The sequence below is a fragment of the Saccopteryx leptura genome, chromosome 4 (genome assembly GCF_036850995.1).
Source record: "Saccopteryx leptura isolate mSacLep1 chromosome 4, mSacLep1_pri_phased_curated, whole genome shotgun sequence".
In the NCBI taxonomy this organism is placed as follows: domain Eukaryota; kingdom Metazoa; phylum Chordata; class Mammalia; order Chiroptera; family Emballonuridae; genus Saccopteryx; species Saccopteryx leptura.
Window position 1 is genome coordinate 38,540,891 of NC_089506.1, and position 23,425 is coordinate 38,564,315.

Here is a 23,425-nt window from a genome sequence, read left to right on the forward strand (position 1 = left end):
AAGGGTAAGGCTTGGGCGGGGTGTGTCCTCGGGAGGGAGAGCGTCTGGGTGCTCCAGCCTAAGGGCTTTAAGGATGGAGATCCTAGCGGAGGTCTAAGGAAGGATTTCAATAGAATATTCATCAACTTTCCAGGTGTGTCCTTTTAGGGTCATGGGCTCCACTGATTGGTCAGTGCCCGGGCAGGGGTCTTTAATCTATGCAGATAGTCCTTAGGACTGCTGTGGCATTGCTTGTCTGGTTTTGCTGCTTTTCTAGGCTTGGAGCTGAAACACAACTGAGGCCTAGATGGATGTGATGCAGGGCAGAACCTCGTTGCCCTGGAGCTTAGTGCTTCAGGGCTATTCTCTGGCCCCTTGTTCACTCGTGGGCTAAGGAGGGAGGTCTAACCTGCATGACTAGCAACAAACCTGGGGAGGAAAGGTCACCCTGGGGGCAAGGTCCTTATTTTCCCAGTTTGGCCCATTGCTAGGCACCTGGGGCTTTTCGCCCTGGTGACCTTCTGTGCCTGGCCCGTAGTCCTTGCTCTGCTCATGGCTAACTGCCTATCACATACGTACAACAGATCAAAGATATAATGAACCCAATACGTAGTAGGTGGCTAATAAATACTTGTTACTATTTTGTGGGGGACAAAGAGGTGATTTCCACAATATTTATAAGTATTTCATAAGGTATGTTTCAAAATAACTACTCAGTGATGTTCACTTTTAAGACATTTAATGGTACATTTTAAGGTGTCTGGGTATTATTCTGGAGCAAAATTTCTCAGTCAAAGGCAATTTTGGCCCCTAGGGGATATTTGGCAATGTCTCTTGGCATTTATTGATTGTCGCAATAGGGTGGTGGTATTATTACTCCTGCTATTTGTAGGTAGAGGCTGGGTGCTTCTTAACATCCACAGGACAACCACCATCACCAAGAGTTATTCGGTCCGAAACATCAGTCCTGTGGAGCTTGGGAAGCCCTGCTCTGGGGATGAACTGCTGTTACTCTGGAGCTGATGAAGGTGTATCTGGTACCCTATCTTTCTAGATGCTAGTCCTTGGCTCCTCTTTCTTTCCATCTCCCCTTCTCCTTCACTCTTATTTTTCAACATCCAATCCGCACCAAATCCTGTAGATACCACGTCCACTGTACATCCAAAATGTAAACAACTCTGAACACTCAGTTATCATGCTGATCCATGTCACCATCGTCTCTCCCTGATGTCCCTGCATCCTCATGGCCAACTCAACACAACAGGTAGGTGACACAGTTTGGGACAGGACATGATTCTCCTGTCAAAATTCTTTAGCTCTCTTTTACCCCATTCAGATGACAATCCACAGGTCCTAATGACCTTCTCGGCCCCACCCACCCCCTTCCTCACCCACCTGCTGTCCAGATCCCCCTCCCTCTCCTGCTCAGTCCTCAGATCTCCCCGTGGCCCACAGAGCCCCCCAGGCAGGCTTCCACCCCAGGGCCTTCTACTCACTGTTCGCTCTACCCGAATCCCTCCTCTTCCAGACAACTGCATGTTTAACTTCTCACCTCATTCTGATGCTTGGTGGAAACTTCCTCATTGCTATTATATCTCTCTATCTATTTATCTATACTATAAACTATATATATATATTAAAATTGAATCCCCTGCATCCACCCTCGGGCCTCATTCTCTATCTACCTCCCTGCTTTACTTTTGTCCATCTAATGCTTAATCATTTAGGGGGCTCTTTATTTTGCTTATTTTGTTAGCTGTCTTTCTCACTGCTCTATCACTGTGTCAGGGCTAAGAGCTTCAGTTCCTATCTGCTGAATGAATACATGATAGAGAGGCAGGAGTTTTTGTGTTTGTTTTTTTTTTCATTGCGTGTTGCAACACCTTAGTTGTTCATTGATTGCTTTCTCATCTGTGCCTTGACCATGGGCCTTCAGCAGACTGAGTAACCCCTTGCTCGAGCCAGTGACCTTGGGTCTAAGCTGGCGAGCTCGGGGTCTCGAACCTGGGTCCTCTGCATCCCAGTCCGACGCTCTATCCACTGCGCCACCGCCTGGTCAGGCTTGTGTTTGTTTTTAAGGAAAATAACTTGAAGGTAAAAATGCTCCCAAGCTGCTTTGCAAAATCTGTGAGAAGGAACCATGTTTTCTTATTTCTTTTATTTCAACTGTAGACAGTCTCTGGGTTGCTCAGTTTACATCTTTCTAAAAAATAAAGTACATAATTTTCTTGGCCTTGGATACATTTCATCTAGCAATTGAGAAAAAAGGATTACCCTGTTAGGCCAGTGGTTTAAATCCAGGCAAAATAAACATTGCACTTGGCATCTAAGGAGCTAGTTTAAACAGACGCTTAACCCTAAGCTTACCTCCTTCCTCAATACTGTTTCCTGAATATGAATAAGTCCATTGACAATGTTTAAGAAATTTTTTAGGAGTGGTGGAAATTTGATTTGGAAACATCATCCTGGTTAAATTTAGTTTTTGTTTTTTTTTTCAAGTGCTGTACAGTTAAAAAAAATTTCTTTTAAACAAGCTTGCTGAGTGAATTCTACATGCCGGGTACTGGGCTAGGTGCTGGACAGCCCCTCTCTCCCTCAGACCCTGCTCTGAATGCAACAGTGTTTCAAGTGGAGACAGCATTCAGTTAATCAACAAATGTATTCAAATATGCATTGATTGATTATGTTCTAATTCTAGGCACTTGGGAGAAACCAGAGAACGACATACAGAGAACCACTCCCATGAGCTTACATTCCCATGTTTATTGAATGATGGAGTGTGCTGAGAAAGGTGTGAACTGGATGGGACAGAGAATTAGCTTAAAACATGTTCCTTGTGATAGGGTTGCAGGCAGGGCCCACGACCCCCTCCTCCCTTAAGTGGACGAAGGGACATTGACAAACTAGATGTTCCAGGTCACCTTTCCCCAGGCATCTGGATTGACTCATCTGGGTATGGAAGGTGCCCAGCTTACTTACCGTTAATCATTTTTCCCCATCTTCGAATCTCCTATTTAACCCTACCTGTTAGAGACCCGGTTGCTGACCTCCGCCTTAGGAGTCAGCTGGGCAGATGACTTCCTAATAAGCTTTTCTTAACCTGAACTTGGGTGTCCTCTTTTGGCTGACCTTTCACCTTGTTCCTAGGAAATTGTTAAATTACTACAGAAGATAATAAAATAATGCTAAATAAAATGAGCGAGTTAGAACTTCTCACAGGCAAACTTCATGAAAGAGGCTGAGAAGGAGGTAGAAATGGAGGGAAAGGAACATGAAAGGGCTTCCCGGAAGGGGAGTGCTTTGAGGAAGGGCTGGCAGATGGAGTTCCAAGGCTCACCCACAGAAATACTGGATGGAGGGGGGGATGCTTTTCAAATAAGGCCAGCTCAGTGTGTGAGGATGTGGAGCATGTGGGTTGCAAGACATCACTTCTGGTTTCCCCAGGATGATGAATTCATCCATTCTTTACTGACTCAAAGCTTTCTTGAGCAACTTTTATGTGCTAGATACTCTTCACCAGACATAGCAGTGAGCAAAACAGAAAAAGTCTCTTCCTCATGAAGCTTACATTCTGGAGAGGAAGACTGCCCAGTTAAACATGTGAATAAGCAATACAATTTTAGTAGTGGCAAGACAATAAAGCAGGATAGAGCCATAAAGGGAAAGGGGGGTGGGAAAGCTATTGTAAAAAGAATGGTGTGTGGGTGTGTGTGTGTGTGTGTGTGTGTGTGAGCAGATAAGAGTGGGCAGAGTTTCAGCGTGTGGATTAGGAAATAGAGAGCATGGCAGGTCTGAACAGAGAAAGCAGTGGTTAGGAAAGGTCTAACAGTAATGGTTCACGCATGAGATGCACAGTGGATGAGATGCCTTCACACCTCTGCCTCATCTGAGGGTCAGAGAGTTTACTTAAGTGGGCCACGGGTCCCATTTTCCTTCTTACAGAAGACGGTGAGGACCCACACACAGGGGCCTTAGCACACACTGCCTACTGGTGCTCAAACTAGAGCTCTAAGTTAGTTCTACATCAGCATTCTCTGAAATAAACACCAAATCCAAAAAAAAAAAAAAAAGAATACAGTATTTTAGAAGCATTTCAAGGTCTACTCTATTAAAAAAAGGAAGAAAGATTTTGCTGACAGTCATGACAACTGCCAGTCAACTTTTCATTTCCAAGTTTCGAATGGCGATGGCTGTTCATTTTCAGATACATCATAGCATAAACGGTTTCTTGTACAAGAGAACATAACAAAAACAAAACAAAACAAAACAAAAACGACCCTAGAAACCTATCCTCCTGCAATCTTCCTTCTTCCCTAACTTTCTAACCATTACAGTCAGTTTTAGGATGGGTTTTCACAGACTCTCATTTAAAGTAAACTTTTATAATGACCTTGACTAGTGGCTACATTTGCACACACGCTGATAAGGAAAACGACGCAGCTGGGAAAGCGCTGGGTGGACTGGGCTGGCAAGGGGTTCCCATTACTAGCCAGAGACCTCAGGTTCTGGGTTCAGCAGCGCCCGGGTCTGAACAGGTGGGAAGGGGGTGGAAATGAAAGGGCGATGCGGGGGAGGACAGGCGAGCAGAGGGGAGGGTGGGAGGGGGGGCGGGAATGGGGGCAGGGCCTGGGCCTGGGACGTGGGTGGCTGGGGAAAGGCGGGGCAGGGCCGGGGCGGCCGGGAGGAGGGGCGGGGTACGGACTGGGGCAAGGCCGGGGTCAAGTGTCGCGAGGGCTGTGGGGGGCGAAGCCGGGAGCTGGGGGGTTTGCGGAGCAGGAAGTGGAAGGCGGGGCGGGAGGCAGGGCCGGGAGGGGGCGGGGCAGGGCAAGGGGCGGGGGCGGCGCACTGGACAAGCCTCCTGGGCAAGAGCCCTGGAGAAGCCCTTTGCTGCTGCCGCGCGCTCCTTCTTCCGCGCTTCTGGGCGTGGGTTCAGGAAGGTCCCGCAAATTTGGGGTCCCCGCGAGTCCCAGGTGCCAGCCATCTCGGGGCCGGTGTCCAGTTGCTCTCACGGGCCAGACGGGCGCGGGGGTCAGGAGGGGTCTTTCTGCGGGAAGATGAGAAAGCCCGACGGGAAGATCGTGCTTTTGGGGGACATGAACGTGGGAAAGACGTCGCTGCTGCAGAGGTACATGGAGCGGCGCTTCACGGACACGGTCAGCACGGTAGGCGGCGCCTTCTACCTGAAGCAGTGGCGCTCCTACAACATCTCCATTTGGGACACCGCAGGTGAGGGCTGGCGCCGCCTGGACCCACACTGTCTTGGAGCTTCGCTGGGCGGGGTTGGGGGGCGGGCTAGGGACTTCCCGCCCAAAAGTAGAGTGAGTCCCCAGGGCTGGGGTCCCCCAGGGTGGACCTCCCTGGTTACGCACTGGGTACCTCGCTGCCACCGCGGGTGACCCCATCTCAGAGATCAGGCCTCCAGTCACAGTACACAGTCATCGTTGACTCTTCTCTGTTCACTTGTTTTCTGCTGTTTGGGAAACTTACTGTTCAGCCACCTGGTGCATTTAGTAACAATCCAGTTGATGCTTAAAAAGTGTCCCTAGCTCCAAAGGGAGGGCCTGTGTCACGTGTGTACCCTATGGCAGTGTCTGGCTCCTGAACGTCATGGATCTGCACCGAGCCTGCTAGTGATAACCGGACTCATTTAAGTACTATCATGAACATTTCATTTGATATCCACAACTTTGAGGGATGAGCAAAACTAGTATAATTACCCCCTTTTTCACAAAAGAGGAAACCAAGGCACAGAGCCGTTTCCTGCAAGGTTTAGTCAGGAAAGCAGGAAAACAACTCACATCTCTCTTCTCTTAGTCTGCAACATTTCTGCATTTTCAGGATTTTTTTTTTTGTTGTTTTTTTTTTTATATATAATCATCTGCTTGATCTCGGCTCATATATGTTATGGAGCTTGAAGTGATTTTATGTAAGTAGCACTTTAGTGATAGGTAGTAAATTATTTTTAATGTGGGTAGTGATCTTTCAAAAGTGTAACTTAGAAAGTCTTGATTGGAATTTTCAGCTTAACTGCAAAATTACAACGGCAATTATAGTGTTACCATAGAAATCTTTCCTTCCCCTATGAAAAAGAATAAAATACAATAAGTAAATAAAAAACTAAATAGTATGGCATATTTTCAATGAGCATTCTTTTTAGAAGCTTGAAACTTTAAGGTCTGCCTTTTTATCATGTCAGCCCTTTCAAAATGACATATCCAAAGGTCCACTCTAGGATTTTACATTGCCAACTGGGCACATCAGTCTGCTAAATAAAGATTTTAACTAATTCTCTATTTAAAACTGAATTAGGCCCTGGCTCAGTGGATAAAGCGTGGGCACCCTGCCTATGGACACCCCGGGTTTGATTCGGGGTCAGGACACACAGGGGAAGTGACCGTCCGGTTCTTCTCCCTTCCCACGCCCCACTGCCCATTCTCCCTCCTCTCCCCTTCCTCTCTACAGCCAATGACTTTCGCTTTGGCCCCTGGCACTCAGGACAGCTCTGTTGGTCACAGTGTCAGCCTCAGGTGCTAAAAATAGCTTGGTGTGGGAGCATCACTGAGGGTGTTGCCGGGTGGATTCTGGCTGGGCTCCTGCAGAGTCTGCCTCATTGTCTCCCTTCCTCTCACCTAAGAAAACAGAAAACAAACAAACTAACAAAAAAGACTGAATCAATGACGTCCACTGAGGTACATCACTTCTCTTCCCTCCTTCCTCCCTTTTATTTTATTGCTGTCTTTTTTGTTAATATATCGGTTCATGGCTTGACTAATTTATTACAGTCATGCTGTAAAAACAGCATCTCCCAGGTACTTTGTCTTGCAGTGCCAGGTGGCAAAGTCAAGTTTCTCCAGGATATTTTCCTCCTTACAGCTGACTGTCTGGCACTGAGCATTTGGTTGCCACGGAATGAAACGTAGGCTCTCAAAGTCAAATCAAATCAAATCAACACGATTCTCTGCCTGTTTTGGATAAGACTTGCCCTTTTGCTTCTTTTGTTGACTGGCTGGACTTCACTGCTGTTCTTAGTTTACAAGAGGATAATGCAGGACTGTCATTGGGGACCCAGACCGAGAGCCCTGTATTGGCCACCATGAGGACCTGCCCTTTACTACGAAGTGTGTTTCTGGAGCAGGAGCTGTCCCTAAGTGTCAGGACCAGCATCTCTGGCATCTATGATAGGAAGTAGCAAGGTCATTTTGACTGGCCACTTTCTTCTGTGACAGGCACACGTTGCAGCTGGAATCTTGATCACCAGAGGATTTTGTAATACAGCTGATGAGATGTCCCGGATATGTTGTTGGGCTCCTGGGGGCAGCGACTCATTTCCTGTCTGCCTAAGCTGCTGCCTTCTTGTTCCTGGAATCTGAGTGTGACCTCAGTCAGGCTCCTGGGGCCACGGAGGTGGCGAGGCCCCTCCTCCGGAGTGCAGACCTCTTATGTACACATGTTCAGGGTGACCGCAGCTCAGTCAGCGGTCACACAGGTTGCCTCTGTGCCTGGCTCCCCGGTGACTGTGGGGTTATGGGCTACTTGAAGCGAAAGAACAGCTATTACCTTTTCAATAATCCCTGTTGGAAATTCAAAAGTTTAACTTTTAAGGGATCTTAGTTTTTTCCCTCTTTTTAAACATTCTTTCCACTCCAAAGAGATTGTTTTTTAAGTTGTGTTCATTTAAATTTTCATGACTGAGGAAGAAAGATGAGAACAAGCTAGAGGATGAGTTTTTTTTAATGCTGCTCTTGGTCGCATGGGGTGCGTGGGGTGGGAGTGTGGGGGTGTGGAGGTTGTTAGGTTTTTTTTTTTTTGTTTGTTTTTGTTTTTGTATTTTTTCTGAAGTTGGAAACGGGGAGGCAGTCAGATAGACTCCCGCATGCGCCCGACCGGGATCCACCTGGCATGCCCACCAGGGGGCGATGCTCTGCCCATCTGGGGTGTTGCTCTGTTGCAACCAGAGCCATCCTAGCGCCTGAGGCAGAGGCCATGGAGCCATCCCCAGCGCCTGGGCCAACTTTGCTCCAATGGAGCCTTGGCTGCAGGAGGGGAAGAGAGAGACAGAGAGGAAGGAGAGGGGGAGGGGTGGAGAAGCAGATGGGCGCTTCTCCTGTGTGCCCTGGCCAGGAATCGAACCCGGGACTCCCGCATGCCAGGCCGATGCTCTACCACTGAACCAACTGGCCAGGGCAGGTGTTAGTATTTTTAACTGTAAAAACGAAGGTAAGAGGTCAGAGTTTTTGTTCTACTCTTGGCATTTCCTTTCAAAAAACAAAGGGCAGGTGAAGCTAGAAAGGGGAGGAGATTTGCTAGGCTGGTAAGTAGGATTTGACTTGATTCACAAGATTCCTTTAGAGCAGGGGTCTCAAACTCGCGGCCCGCCGAACAATTTTGTGCAGCCCGCAGACTAATCCACGAAGTTCAAAATATTTTGGATAAAATTAAGTAAGCCTAGGGGCCTACCTGTATTTTTCATTTCTCTAGCATACTAGCTAGATATTAGCTTAGTTAACAGCAGTTGTGATGCGAACTACAGTTTCCGGTCGTTTTGTGACACTGAAAAGTGTTGCGTAACAGTTGCCTTTTGTAGACCTAGTGCGGCCCGCCCAAGGGCTGTGATCTTGCTCTGCGGCCCACATGCTGAGTTGAGTTTGAGACCCCTGCTTTAGAAGAAGGTATGACAGTTTGCATGTGAGAGAGGGGGAGACCGAGCTGGTGAAAGTTGAGTGGGATTCAGACTTGTTCTGTCCAGGGAATCTCCTTCCATTGTGCCTTCATGGCTCTGCCCCTTGCCTAGTTGGGCGGATGGATGTGGGATGGTTACCAGATGTGGTTTGGTAAGTCCCAGAAGCAAAAGGAGTAAGGTTGCCCAGAGATGAGACAGAACCCCAACAGAACTTACCGTTATCTACTCTGTCACTCCTTTGCTTGGTCTAAAAAGATGTTGCCCATTGTTCAGCAAATATAAACTGAGCCACTTCTGTGTATCTGGGCACTGTTCCAGGCTCCATTCTACAGCAGTGACAGGCTAGCTGGGTGTCTCCGTTCCGTAGGCTTTTAGCTCTGGAGGAGGGAGAGAGGCCAACAAGGAAACAAGTGATATCATTTCACACCTGCTCATTGCTTTGAAGAAAACACAGCAGGGTAATGAGAAAGTGATAGCGTGCCTTGTGCCTTTGTAGAGCCCATCACCAGAGCCCTGTAAGGGTTGACACCTCCTCATTTATCCCTCATTCCCCAAGGCTGTAGCCCCTTGAGGGAGGGGCAGTGTGACTGGCGTTTGCATCCCCAGAGTCTGCCTCATGAAGACCGGTTTCTCACAAGATCCTCCCTTTCCATCAGTTGCTCATTTCCGTTTGAGCCCTCACTGTCAGCGCCCTTCTCATCCATATTTCTACCTGAAGTCTGTTCGTGCCGACTGAGGAATTCTCTGAGACGATACAGGTTTTCTGGTCCCTGCTCCCTACTTCCTTCTGAGCCCTCACTAGCAGAGCTTTTTGTTTGTTTAGTTTCTTTTTTTATTTTTTAAGATTTTTATGGATTTGAGAGAGAGAGAGAGAGGATAGGGAGGAACGGGAAGTAGCAATTCTTATTAGTTGCTTCTCATTTGTGACTTGACAGGGCAAGCCTGGGGTTTTGAACCGGTGACCTCAGCATTTCAAGTTGTCACTGTGTCCGCTGCGCCACCACAGGCCAGGCCAGAGTTTTATTTTTAATTAATTGAATTTACTGGGGTGACATTGGTTCACAAAACCATACAGATTTCAAGTGTGCAACTTGATAAACTCATCTGCACACCGCCCTCCACCCCAAGCGAGATCTCTTTCCATCCCCATTGCTCCTGCGTTTGCCCGCCTCCACTAGCGGAGTTAACATCTGTATTTCTCCTAGCGGTCTGCTCAAGGCGATCCAGCCTCTTCTTACCATGCTTCTCAAATACTTCCAGCCTCTGACCGTGCCCAGTTCCAGAAAGGCATGTCCACATTCGCTGTGGCAGCGCCCTACTCCCAGTATTAAAATCTTTGTTAGTTTCCTGTAGCTGCTATAATTTCACAAGCGCAGTGGCTTTGAGAGGAACCTAGCTTAGGAGTCCTAAAGGGGTGTCATTGGGCAAAGCTCAAGGTGTCCGCAGAATCACTCTTTTTGGGAGGCCCTACGGAAGACCCCGTTTCCTGGCCTTGCCCAGCTTCTGGACCCTGCCCCGACCATGTTTCTTCTCTTCCACCTTCAAAGGCAGCAGTAACCGGTCGAGTCTTTCTGTCATCGGGCCACTCTGACCCTGACTGTCATGACGCCCTCTCCCACCCTCAATACAGAACTTTATTAGGGGAGGGGCAGTAGGCCCCAGAGGATGGGAAGATGCCCCTGAGGAGTTAAAGGAGCCATGAGGAGAGGTCCTGGCCAGGAACCTCTGTGCCTGTCGGGTGGAGGGCACGAGGACCAGGATCTCAGAGGCGGCCATGCCAATGGTTTGGGAAACGTCATCACTTTCTTTCTGGGGGACCACGGCGGATACAGGACCTTGAGGGGGGTGACCTACACTGGGGTTCTCACCCGTAGAGCTGCTGCCGGGGGTTTTGGGAAACGGAGTGCAAGCTCATGACGTTGCAGAAGCCACCATGTTACACTCTCCCATCTCACCCTGCCAGTGGCATTGCTCCTGGAAGTGGGTGGCAAGGGGACAGCCTGGCACGCACAGCCTGCCCGCCGAACCAGCGGTTGTGGAGTTCAGTCGCTGCCTGCCCTGTAACTTCTTGGTGCCAGAACTTGACACAGACATTGCCACGAGGTGGTCCCCCAAGTTGCTGCACACATTCATCTCTTCAGTCTCCCCGTACTCCTGCTGTTCTGGGAACACCCCCTCAAAGAAGTTATCATAGTGTTCTTGCACCTCCATGTCACTCACGTGATGGGGCGATCTGGTGCGGCTTAGGCCGTGTTCTGTGGATTCCAGTACAGGTCGGCAGCACTATGGTCTGGCTGAAGTCGGCTTATTGTGAAGCCAGGAGCAGGGTCCATGTGCCGGCAGGCCGCGATCTTAAAGTAAAAAGAGCAGTTAAGCCTGACCTGGTGGTGGCGCAGTGGATAGAGCGTCGGACTGGGATGCGGAAGGACCCACGTTCGAGACCCCAAGGTCGCCAGCTTCAGTGCGGGCTCATCTGGTTTGAGCGAGGCCCACCAGCTTGAGCCCAAGGTCGCTGGCTCCAGCAAGGGGTTGCTTGGTCTGCTGAAGGCCCGCAGTCAAGGCACATGTGAGAAAGCAATCAATGAACAACTAAGGTGTTGCAACGCGCAATGAAAAACTAATGATTGATGCTTCTCATCTCTCTCTGTTCCTGTCTGTCTGTCCCTGTCTATCCCTCTCTCTGACTCACTCTCTGTCTCTGTAAAAAAAAAAAAAAAAAAAAAAAAGAAAAAAAAAAAAAAAAAAGCAGTTAACCTTGTCCTTCTCAGTCATGAATATTGAAACTAAAATATTCAGCAATTTTAACCCAAACCCTCCCTCTCCCACATTTAAAAGACTAGTGAATTCACTGGGCTCATCTTGAGAATATAGGATAATCTTGTTTTAAGGTTAGCTGGTTAGCAACTTTAATTTATCTACAGCCTTATTTCTCTGCCTTGCCATGTGGCGTAATATAGTCATAGGTTCCAGGAATTAGGACTTCTTTGCAGGGGTATGGTGGTGCGGAGGTTGTTGTCCTGCTGAGCAGAGCTGGTGACCACATGTGATTTTGAGGCTGTGTTACCTCTTTCCACCTCACTTTCATTATCTATAAAATGGGGACAACTCGAGCACCAACCTAGAGTGTTGTTAGGAATCAATGAGTTAATATTGACAAAGTGCTCCAAAGGAAGAATGAGGAAGTTTTGTGTCAGTGTTTGTTAAATGAACAAGTGTTTCCTGGCCCTGGGTGATTAGGACAAGTGTCACCAGCAAGAATGTCACAGAGAAAAACAGAGAGGCTTGGGTGGGCCCCTATTGAATAATTCTGCAATAAATGGAGAGATCAAAGACGGGAAATTCAGAGTAGTTGGTTTAAGATCTTTCTCTTGAACAATTTTAGCATTACCCAGGAGAGGATGTTAGCATTCCGGGTTAGGAAATCATGGTGCCTGGAAAAAGGAGAGTGTTTAAGTGCTCATACCTGTGAGGTTAGCTAAGAGGGGTGCATCTGTGAAGGACCGGGTGGCACACAAGTGAAGATGCCAGATGAGATGGACCGTCCCTGTGAGGACCGCGAGCCCCTCATTCTTCCACTCTGCACAGAAGCCACAACCCCAGCCCCACGCGTAGGCAGCTGCTTCTAGATCCAGGGACTGGAGGGATGCTGTGTGCACAGTGATGTCACTTCAGGTTGGGAAGGTGGCAGTGTGTGGAGGAGCCTGGAGAGAGCTCTCTTTGACAGGGACCACAGAGTTGCTGACCACTGATCCTTTGGGCTGGCTGTGAGGACTGCATGTTTTAAAAAGCCTTGAGACATTGGTGCAGAAGTGGGTAGAGAGCCTAAGCCAGATGTGGAGCCCAGGTGGAGGACTTGGATTGTAGCTGGTTCTCTTATTATATAAGTGTGGCTGATGAATAGTTTTTGAAGTCCTAATAGAGTGATACCCAGCCTGACAATCAGTATTTGTGTGACAGGAGAGCATCTGGTAGGTTACATTCCTTTTCTCACATCAGGCGACTGACCTGGGCCCTCACTGGGTCATTGCAAATAAAGTTTTATTGGCACACAACCGTGTCCAGCATTTATATACTGTCTGTGGCTGCTTTCACATTGTAGTAGTGGAGCTGAGTTGTTGCAACAAAGACTATGTAGCACAGAAAGACACAAACGTTTACTATCTGGCCCTTTGCAGAAGCAGTTGGCTGACCCGTTTTAGATCCTACAAAGAGGAAAACACTTCTCTAAAAGTCTTTTCTTTAAGTAGTTATTATAGAAACTCTTAAGTGTTTAGCAGTCAGTGATTGAGGGACCCATGATTCAGTTAAACTCAGTAAGCCTTGCACAAGTTTCTCCTGTGCGCATCTGCTCTGAGCTAGTCTGGGGTGAGGGTAAAGGGCTGGATTTAAGATTAACATGGGTTTCTGAAAAAAATTTTTTTTTGGAAGTCTTAGTTGAGGTTTGGGATCTGGAAGCTAAACCTGCAAAACCTGTGTTGTAGGGGGGTGGGTCCTAGCGTTGCAGGTGGATCCACGTTTTTGTAGGTGGGCCCAAGTGTTTGTTGGTGGGTCCATGTTTTTGTAGGTGGGCCCACATCTTTGACAGTGGGTCCACATTTGTACTGTTACTGAAGACTTTGGAAGGGTGGCTTCAGTTGCCAGTCCTTATTCGCAGAATTCTTCTGCTTTATTGACCAGAAACAGTGGCCTGAATATGAATGTGAATATTAAGATAGGTGGAAGAGAATTGGCCGTGGGGTTCAGCAAGGCAGACAAAGCGCCATTGTGCTGAGATTTCTGAGGACAAAGGACGCCTGTGAGCTACTGCACGTGCTGGGAGGTCAGCCCAGCATCCTCCTGGAGGGGGCGCCAAGAATTCTAGGGGTGGGAAGAGGTATTAAGGCTCACTAGTGTGGTGTTTCTAAGGAGAATTTAACTAGTTAAGGTCAATCATATTAATTAACTAATACCCAAATCACATTGAATGTGTCTGGAAGATACAGTAATATTATGCTTTGTCATCTTTAAGTTTGTGGGAGAAATGGAAACTGACTCCCAATCGAATTTGCCTCCTTGCTTCATTGAGACTTCACATAACTTCCCTTTCTGTGAAGAAGAAATTTTACACATACACACACGTTTAAACAACTGTTTATTCTGACAATAGCTGCTTCATCCCCGTGATGATGGATTTTCGTGGTCTCATTGTTCTGTGCCTGTAGGCAGGTTTCGGTGTTCATTTACCCTGGCTGACCCAGACTCCTGCCTCCTCTGTATATTGCTGAGGGGCTGTTTCTTTTAGGCCTCTGGAACCAGTGAATATCACTGCTCAAAGCCCTTCCCAGCCTGCCGGGACTATCTTTCCTTCTCTTCTCCTGCTAGCCCAGAGCTTAGCCAAGTACACTCGAGGCATTCCTCATTTGAGTCCACTTCACTTTATTGTGCTTTGTAGATAGTGTGTTTTCATCAATATCAAGGCAGGACCTTGTACCAGCAAAAAGATTACAACTCACTGAACACTCAGATGACAGTTATTTGTTTTTAATATTCTATTGTTGATTTTACAGAGAGAGAAGAGAGAGAGAGAGATGGGAAGCACGAAGCATCAATTCATAGTTACTTCACTTAAGTTATTCATTGATTGCTTGTCATATGTGCCTTGACCTGACTAGCCCAGGGTTTTGAACTGACAACCTCAGCATTCCAGCTCAATGCTCTCTATCCACTGCACCACCACAGGCCAAGCAATAGTTAGCATTTTTAGCAATAAAGTTTGTTTGTTTGTTTTTTACAGAGACTGAGAGTGATTCAGAGAGAGGGATAGACAGGGACAGACAGACAGGAATGGAGAGAGATGAGAAGCATCAATCATTAGTTTTTCATCGCGCGTTGCAACACCTTAGTTGTTCATTGATTGCTTTCTCATATGTGCCTTGACCGCAGGCCTTCAGCAGATCGAGTAACCCCTTGCTGGAGCCAGCGACCTTGGGTTTAAGCTGGTGGGCTTTTGCTCAAACCAGATGAGCCCGTGCTCAAGCTGGCGACCTCGGGGTCTCGAACCTGGGTCCTCTGCATCCAGTTTGATGCTCTATCTACTGTGCCACCGCCTGGTCAGGCACAATAAAGCATTTTTTAATTAAGGTATGTCCATTGTGTTTATTTTAGGCACAATGTTATTCTACCCTCAATAGACTACAGTATGGTGTAAACATATCTTTTATTCATAGGGAAACCAAAAAATGAGTGTGACTCACTTAACTGCAATATTCGCTTTATTGTGGTGGTCTGGAGCTGAGCCTGCGTTACCTCTGAGGTGTGCCTGTATTTCTAATTCATCACATGAGCCTGTCTTCCCTCTGACCTCACCTTCACTCAGGGTCTCTCTCTCTGGGAATGTACCCCCTCTTGGCAACGCTCAACTTGAATTTTATCTCATCTTTCACTGTCACCTATTTTGTGAAACAGTTCCTAGTCATTGTAACAGTAGAAGAATTCCTCCTTTCACCAGACTGTGCTACAAAGTGACCTGGTGTTCCTTGTTGTGTTCTGCCTTTTATCTATTTTTGTTACCCATTTGTCTTTCCTCTGATTTACAAACTCCTGGAGAGAAGATTGGCTTTTATTCATTCTTATGCTTTACATAGATGTGACATTTTTTTACTCTAGAGTATATTTTTAGCTAAGTTTTTGCTGAATGAAACTGGAAAGCAGTGAAAAAATTTGGGGAAGCTGAATTTAGTGGTTTAATTTTCTTAACAATATATTGTCTCTGATTGATAAAATCAGTGTAAAAATACTGTCATAAACTGTAGTACAGCTGAATTTAGACCACTGTGTACAATAAAGTAATAGTGGTCTTTGATGTTAATTATTATGTCTTTTATTTTTAAAGATTTTATTTTTGATTTTAGAGCGCAGAGAGAGAGAGAGAGAGAAAGGGGGATGGGAGCAGGAAACATCAACTCACAGTAGTTGCTTCTCCTATGTGCCTTGACCAGGCAAGCCCAGGGTTTTGAACTGGTGACCTCAGCATTCCAGGTCAATGCCCCATCTGCTGTACCACCACAGGTCAGGCAATTATTTGTGTCTTTTAGCAACTCTTTAGGAACTCATTTCTTCTTACTTCGATATCATTAAAAATCTGTTTAGAGACGAAGAATAATACATCAGAACTTATGTTTCTGGGAAGATGAAGCATGTGTACTTTTCCCCTAGTCTTATTAATTATAGCTAAAACCTTTGAATGTTATATGCAAAACAAACATAAGAAGACTCTGAAAGGTGGAGAGAAGGCGGCAGACTGACCAGGGACCTTGAGATCCAAAGAATGACACAGTGAGGTGAGCTCCCTGGGTCCCCCCCCCCCACTTATTCCAGACTTGGAGCTGAGGAAGTCAGACATGCAGGGTGGTATCAGAGAAAGCTGAGTGGGGAGCCAGGCTCTTATCCCTGCCAGGCAATAATGAGCCCTCCCACTTTGTGGTGCTGGTGGAGGCCATGTCAGGAAAAGACGCAGTGCCTGTCAGGAAAGATTCAGTGCCTTCCCCAGCCCTCTCAGGTCCTCGGAGCTTGTGTTGAAAGGAGCCAGCTAAAATATAAGGCTATGTAAGACCTAGAGTCTCATAACACAGTACGAACATGTCTAGGCTTCAATAAAAAATCACTTATTATGCAAGAACCAGGAAGATCTCAAACTGAATCAAAAAAAGACAATCAGTTGATACCAACACCGAGGTGACAGAAATATTAGAGTTATATAACAAAGATTTTAAAGCAGCCATTATAAGAATACTTTGATGAGAAACTATAAACACACTTAAACAAAAGAAAAAATAGAAAACCTCAGCAAAAACATATTTAAGGAGAACCAGATGGAAATTTCTGAACTTAAAAAGGTCACTATCTGAAAAAAAAAATAAGGTCACTAACCACAATAAAAGGTGAGGGGATGGATTTAACAGGCAAATGAAAGGGAGAGAGAAGGCACCCATGAACTGGGAGGTGAAGCAACAAACATTACCTAACCTGAAATACAAGGAGAAAATAGACTAAATGAAAATGAACTGAGCCCCCGGGATCTGTGGGACAAAAGATCTAACATTGTGCCGTTGGAGTCCTGGAACACGAGACGGAGTGAGGCTGACAAAATATGAGCAGAAATAATGGTTGAAAACTCCCAGAATTTGGCAACAGACATAAAACTGCCTATTCCAGAAGCTGAGAGAACCACAAACAGGATAAATCCAAAGAAACTTGTGCCAAGACACATCATAATTAAATTCTAAACATTAAGGGACAAGTTAGAAGTCTTGAAAGCAGCCAGAAAAAAGTCAGGACAGTAGATATCTCACCAGAAACCACAGAGGCCAGAAGGAAGTGGCACAATATTTTTCAGGTGCTAAAAGCAAAGATGAAAAATGTTGATATGTACTTCTTGTTCATTTTCAGTCTTCAAAAGTGACTCTGGAAGGGCATGCTTTCATTATATATGACACCACCTTGATTCAGAATTTTTCACTTGTTCTGTTCTTTATAGACAGTAAAGATATTTAATAAGCTATTTCATATTGAATATGCTATTTTGGTAAACCTGGGAGGTTTATTTTCCCCTACGTGAATTATGAAAGCTTTTGGCTTTGTAGTTTAAAAATTGGCAGCAATTTTTCCATAGAGAAAAGTTTTTTGTTTTTTGGTAAAATTGTCTTGGTTTTGTTTTATTTTTAAGTAAGGTTTATCGAATGTTTGTTTATATGCAGCAAAATTCACCTCTTTTAGTATAAAGTTAAGGGTTTTGATACACATACCATTCTGTAACCACAGCCAGGTAGCTCAGTTGGATATAGCTCTGTCCCAGTACAGTAAGGTTGCAGGTTCTATCCCTGGTCAGGGCACATACAAGAATCAACCAATGAATGCATAAATAAGTGGAACAACAAATTGATGTTTCTTTCTCTTTCTCTCTCCCTCCCTCCCTTCCCCTCTCTCTCTCTCTCTCTCTCTCTGTCTCTCTCCCTCCCTCCCTCCCCTCCTCTCTCTCTCAAGTCAATTAAAAAAAATCTCTTTTTTCTCTGAGTCACTGCCTCTACCCACCCCCAGTCCCTGGTAGCACTGAGCTGTTTTCGGTTCCTATAGTCCTGTCTTTTCTACATTCATACAGTGTGGAACATTTTGAGTTTGGCTTCTTTTGCTTAATGCATTTGAGATGCATCTGTGTTGTATGGGTTCATTCCTGTTCATTGTTGAGTGATGTTCCACTGTATAGATGTACCACTTTGTGGTTATCCATCCACCAGTTAAAGGATATTTGGGTTGTTTTCAGGTTTTGGTGATTATGAATAAAGGCACCATAAACATTCACATAGAGATTTTGGTGTGAATAGTAAGTTCCATCTCTCAGGCAAATTTCCTAGGAGTAGGCTATTTAGGTTTAAAGTTAAGTGCATTTTTTTTTTTTTTTTTTTTTTTTTTGCATTTTTCTGAAGCTGGAAACAGGGAGAGACAGTCAGACAGACTCCCGCATGCGCTCGACCGGGATCCACCCGGCACGCCCACCATGGGGCGACGCTCTGCCCACCAGGGGGCGATGCTCTGCCCATCCTGGGCGTCGCCATGTTGCGACCAGAGCCACTCTAGCGCCTGAGGCAGAGGCCACAGAGCCATCTCCAGCGCCCGGGCCATCTTTGCTCCAATGGAGCCTTGGCTGCGGGAGGGGAAGAGAGAGACAGAGAGGAAGGCGCGGCAGAGGGGTGGAGAAGCAAATGGGCGCTTCTCCTGTGTGCCCTGGCCGGGAATCGAACCCGGGTCCTCTGCACGCTAGGCCGACGCTCTACCGCTGAGCCAACCGTCCAGGGCAGTTAAGTGCATATTTAACACCCAGTTGACCCAATACTGTTTGTTAAAGTTTTTAACTTCTGCTGAATAATGTTTGATACACTTATGTATTCCTGTACAGAATTACAGGATATACTATTCAGGTAGTTAACTTTTAGACACCTTTCTGAAGAAAACTGTCTGTTTCTTCTATTTCTTAGCTGACTTTATATAAACACATGTGAGTAGTTCTACAATGGAAATTTCATTTATTTCTCTGCCAATTTAATAGAAGCACAGTTGGAAAGGCAGGTCACTTAGAGGCTAGCACTACAAGGAAGAGACCTAAGAATTGTGAAGTGTTAGTTTTGATTATTTTCTTGGCCATTAGACAGATTTAACTGTATATTGTGTTGCAGCACAGAGTTCGTAGAAAGAAGCTGTGGAGCTTGGTGACAGATGTGTCATACACTTATCCCTTCATTCCCGCTGATACATCATTTCCACCCAGCATTCAGAATCCAATTCTTCTCTGAGATCCGTCCTCCTGTGCAGCCCAGGCTGACCCAAATCCACACACCTATTCTCCAGCATTAGCCAAGTTTAGCTTGTGTCTCCTGCAAAGCATTTCATAAATGCTTGTTGATTTGTTCTGTGGACCTAAAGGATATTCATGTGAACTGATGCCTTCCCTCACTCTGGCCAGGCCTCTCTCTTTGTGCTGGTCTCAGGCCTCTGAAATAGCTCAGCTACCTACTGCTAAGTTTCCCATTGTGGGGGGATGTGGATCAAATGGCCTTGGACCTATGGGCAAAACAGCTGAGCTTTGACCTCTCTGAGTTTGCTTGCAACAAAGACGAGACCAATCTGATCATCATAGAAGCCATTACTCAGTTTGGGAGCTAGCGAAGATTCTTAATTTCCTAACTCAGCAGGAGTCATGGAGTTTGGCATCTCCATTGCAGGTGACGATGTAACAGGGCACACATTGAAATGGTAGAGTCTGGCATAATCCCGTAAAACTAGAACGGGATTTAAAGGACGGTTTTCTCAGCCTTTTACTCTTTCGATGAAGGGACAGACTCAAGAAGTCATTTGTCCAACATCCAATAGCTAGTAGGTGGGAGGACCGGGGCCAGAGCTGGGGTCTTGTGACTCACCACCATTTCGTGTTGCCTTTCCTTACCGTGGCTGTCAAGCACACTTTATTTAATTTCAGGGGCATCTGTGTTTTGAAATTCTCCCCTCTAAGTCTGCTAAGAAACAGGGCAATGTTCCTTTGGAAAACTGGCTTGGGAAGTGTTTTCTGAAGGGTTTCCAGGTTGCAAATGTACAACTCCTACCTTGCTGGAGGCCTGTGCTTGTGCAAGTGGCAGGGATTTCTTTTGGCTTCCTGGGTACCAAATATCATGCTTGGTGACTTTGGGGCCTAGTGTCTTTTATTTCTTACAATACTTTGTGTGGTTTGTACTTTTAAATTTAATTTAGCAATTGATAGTCAATTTACTAAAGCAGTTGACATAAGCTGCAGTGCTAACTTCAACCTGGACTCCTGGCTCAATACTGATGGAAGTACAGTAATCTGCTTAATCTCCGCAGGGCTGTGTAAATCAATGAGTCGCTGTGGTTCCTCATCTGAAACGGATCCCAACTCTTAGAACCCTACCCAAGGGGAGTTTTTCTTACAGTGATTCTCACAGTGCTGGTAGGCATCTGAATTGGCCGCTCACTTTGAGATTCTTTTCCTTTGCACCTCTGATCAAGTCAGCACACACCTTCTCTAAAGACTTTACGTTGAGGCTGGTTAGAGTAATTCTAAATAGGTGAATCACCACCTCTGGTTCCACAGGCGTCTTTCCGGTATCTTGAAAAGCCATGGCTGCGATGCGGCTGCCGGAGGACTGCTAGCACAGGCGCAGGAGAGGGTGGGACGGCTCCGCTGCAGCTGGGGTCACGTGGTCCTCAGAGTGTGTGCTTGGCATTCGCACTCCCTTTTGCAGAGCAAGGAAGCCCGGAGAGGCCTCGAAGTTTGCTCAGGTCGCACTGGGTTCTAGCAGCCTGGTTTTTTTTTTTTTTTTTTCTTTCTTTCTGAAGCTGGAAACGGGGAGAGACAGCCAGACAGACTCCCGCATGCGCCCGACCGGGATCCACCCGGCACGCCCACCAGGGGGCGACGCTCTGCCCACCAGGGGGCGATGCTCTGCCCCTCCGGGGCATTGCTCTGCCGCGACCAGAGCCACTCTAGCGCCTGGGGCAGAGGCCAAGGAGCCATCCCCAGCGCCCGGGCCATCTTTGCTCCAATGGAGCCTTGGCTGCGGGAGGGGAAGAGAGAGACAGAGAGGAAGGAGGGGGGGGGTGGAGAAGCAAATGGGTGCCTCTTCTATGTGCCCTGGCCGGGAATCGAACCCGGGTCCCCCGCACGCCAGGCCGACGCTCTACCGCTGAGCCAACCGGCCAGGGCTGCAGCCTGGTTTTGAAGTCTGCTTTCTGTCATATTTTAGTGCCTGTTATGTCCTTTCTCTCTCCCCTCAAACAAATAAAACATATATATACTATGAGAAACATGGAAAGCATGGGAAAGTGGCCATCAGTTTGCTTTTTTCTTTATTTCTGAAAATTAGAGGTGCACTTATTACACATTTTAGCCAAATGCTCAATGTTACAATTTCAATAAAAATTCTAAGCCATGAAAAAATTTCAAGTCAGGCATTTTCTTGAAGGACTTGTGGCCTAAGTGGAATTAAATGAATAATGAAATATAGCTATTAAAGATTGTTCTGTGCAATGCTAGTGTTGGTACACCAAATAATCAACAGTTAGAATTACGGTATTATCTAATGTGTTATTCTGACTTGAATTACTAAAAATTAAAAGAAACATTTGTTAGATCAAAAGAATGCAATACACAATGTTCTAACTGAAGTGGCCCAGCGAATACACTCATGTTTATTTTCATATCCTGCCAGACTGTTTCTCTATTTATTTTATTTTTTGAAAGTTCTTAAATTTTATTATTAACAGCTTTCACAGACATCTAGAGTTGATCTTTTTTTTTTTTTTTTTTTACAGGGACAGAGAGAGAGAGTCAGAGAGAGGGATAGACAGGGACAGACAGACAGGAACGGAGAGAGATGAGAAGCATCAATCATTAGTTTTTCATTGCCCGTTGCAACACCTTAGTTGTTCATTGATTGCTTTCTCTCTCATATGTGTCTCGACTGCGGACCTTCAGCAGACCGAGTAACCCCTTGCTGGAGCCAGCGACCTTGAGTTCAAGCTGGTGGGATTTTTGCTCAAACCAGATGAGCCCGCGCTCAAGCTGGCGACCTCAGGGTCTTGAACCTGGGTCCTCTGCATCCCAGTCCGATGCTCTATCCACTGCGCCACCGCCTGGTCAGGCTAGAGTTGAACTTGTGGTAGATAAACATTTATATCTCATACAAGAAGCTTCTTTGTTCCGGTTGTACCTGAAATGCTTACTTGTACCTGAAAATAAATGTTCAGATATATTGAATACATCTAATGGCATGTTTGTAATGCTGTTTGTGTAGGCTGATTAGATATCACACAGCCTGTGGCCTTACAAAGTCCTTCCGGAATCTCCTACAGAATATATCCAAAGCCTCCCAAAGATGAAGCTCTATCACAGATTCTGGCCAATTAATAGCTGCTGCCTACATAGCACTTATGGTGTGCCAGGGACGTTGTAACCTCTGCATCGTAACTCATCAATTCTTTCTAGGACTCAAAGAAGTAACAAGGTTAGGTCCCGTGTAAGTTAACGTGAAATCTGAAGGGGCTGACCTGGGATCTGAGCTGGGCAACCTGTCCCAGTGTTTATGTACTTAGTCACCAAGCCATGCTGTGTCCTTCAGAGAAGTGACATCTACTCTGAAGTGGGAGTTCTGAACCAAGACAGAATGCTCAGCGTATGATACACGATCTGTGTGGATGTGTACAGGATGTGACAATATGTATCACAGTATGTTCTGTTTAGTGCATAGGGTGCCTGCGAACTGGAGCAACACTGCCGTGCCCGAATGTGCTAAGTTAAAAATAGTTCCAACCTTTGGGCTGTCTCATAACTAATAAGATTAATGTATTAAAATGCCTGTCCAATCGGCGCTTTACCCATGTAGAATTATATGCCCTTTATACAGGTGTATTCATGTCTGAGATGTGCTTTCTCATTTATATGAAACCAGCAATTCAGTGTATTATGCAACCTGTCCTTGAGAGAAAGGTCCTGAATCTAGCCACTTACCTAAGCTGGGTTGTGCTGTTTCTGGATAATCTTGTTAGAGAAGGTGCCTGTAGAATTCTCTGATAGGGCACTAAGCCCGTCAGCCGCATTGGATGGTGGTCCAGGTTTCTGAGGTATCTGAGTCCTGGAGAAGGAAGAACACTTTCTGTGATTTGTGCAAAATTCGGCCTGTCCTATAGCAAACACTCCAGGTCAGCTTTCTGTGCTGGGGAGCACCCCGTGCTGTGTCCCGGCCTTTGGATTGCTGTGTCTTCAATGAAAGTGGATGTTTCTATTAAGAAGTAGGCTAGCCTGACCAGGCGGTGGCACAGTGGATAGAGCGTCGGACTGGGATGCCGAGGACCCAGGTTTGAGACCCCGAGGTCGCCAGCTTGAGTGCGGGCTCGTCTGGTTTGAGCAAAAGCTCACCATCTTGGACCTGAGGTCATTGGCTTGAGCAAGGGGGTCTGCTGAAGGCCTGTGGTCAAGGCACATATAAGAAAGCAATCAATGATTAACTAAGGTGTCACAATGCGCAACGAAAAACTAGTGATCGATGCTTCTCATCTCTCTGTTCCTGTTTGTCCCTGTCTATCCCTCTCTCTGACTCTTTCTCTGTCTCTGTAAAAAAAAAAAAAAAAAAAAAAAAAGAAGTAGGCTAATGGTGGCTGGGTATTTTAGAAAGTTGGCATCTCATGGCATTTCTTGAAATGACTTGTGCTGCTTCAGTAGAT

At 46.2% G+C, this 23,425-nt stretch overlaps 1 protein-coding gene across 1 annotated transcript in view; it reads left to right on the forward strand.

The window, feature by feature from the left end:
* Window positions 1–4,845: 4,845 nt before the first annotated feature.
* The window catches only part of RAB20 (RAB20, member RAS oncogene family), a 37,372-nt gene continuing 18,792 nt past the window's right edge, over window positions 4,846–23,425 (forward strand). The window contains exon 1 of the mRNA XM_066383574.1: window positions 4,846–5,205. Within this exon, the coding sequence (XP_066239671.1) occupies window positions 5,034–5,205 (172 nt within the window). The 5' untranslated portion in view covers window positions 4,846–5,033. The remainder of the gene's footprint in view (window positions 5,206–23,425) is intronic.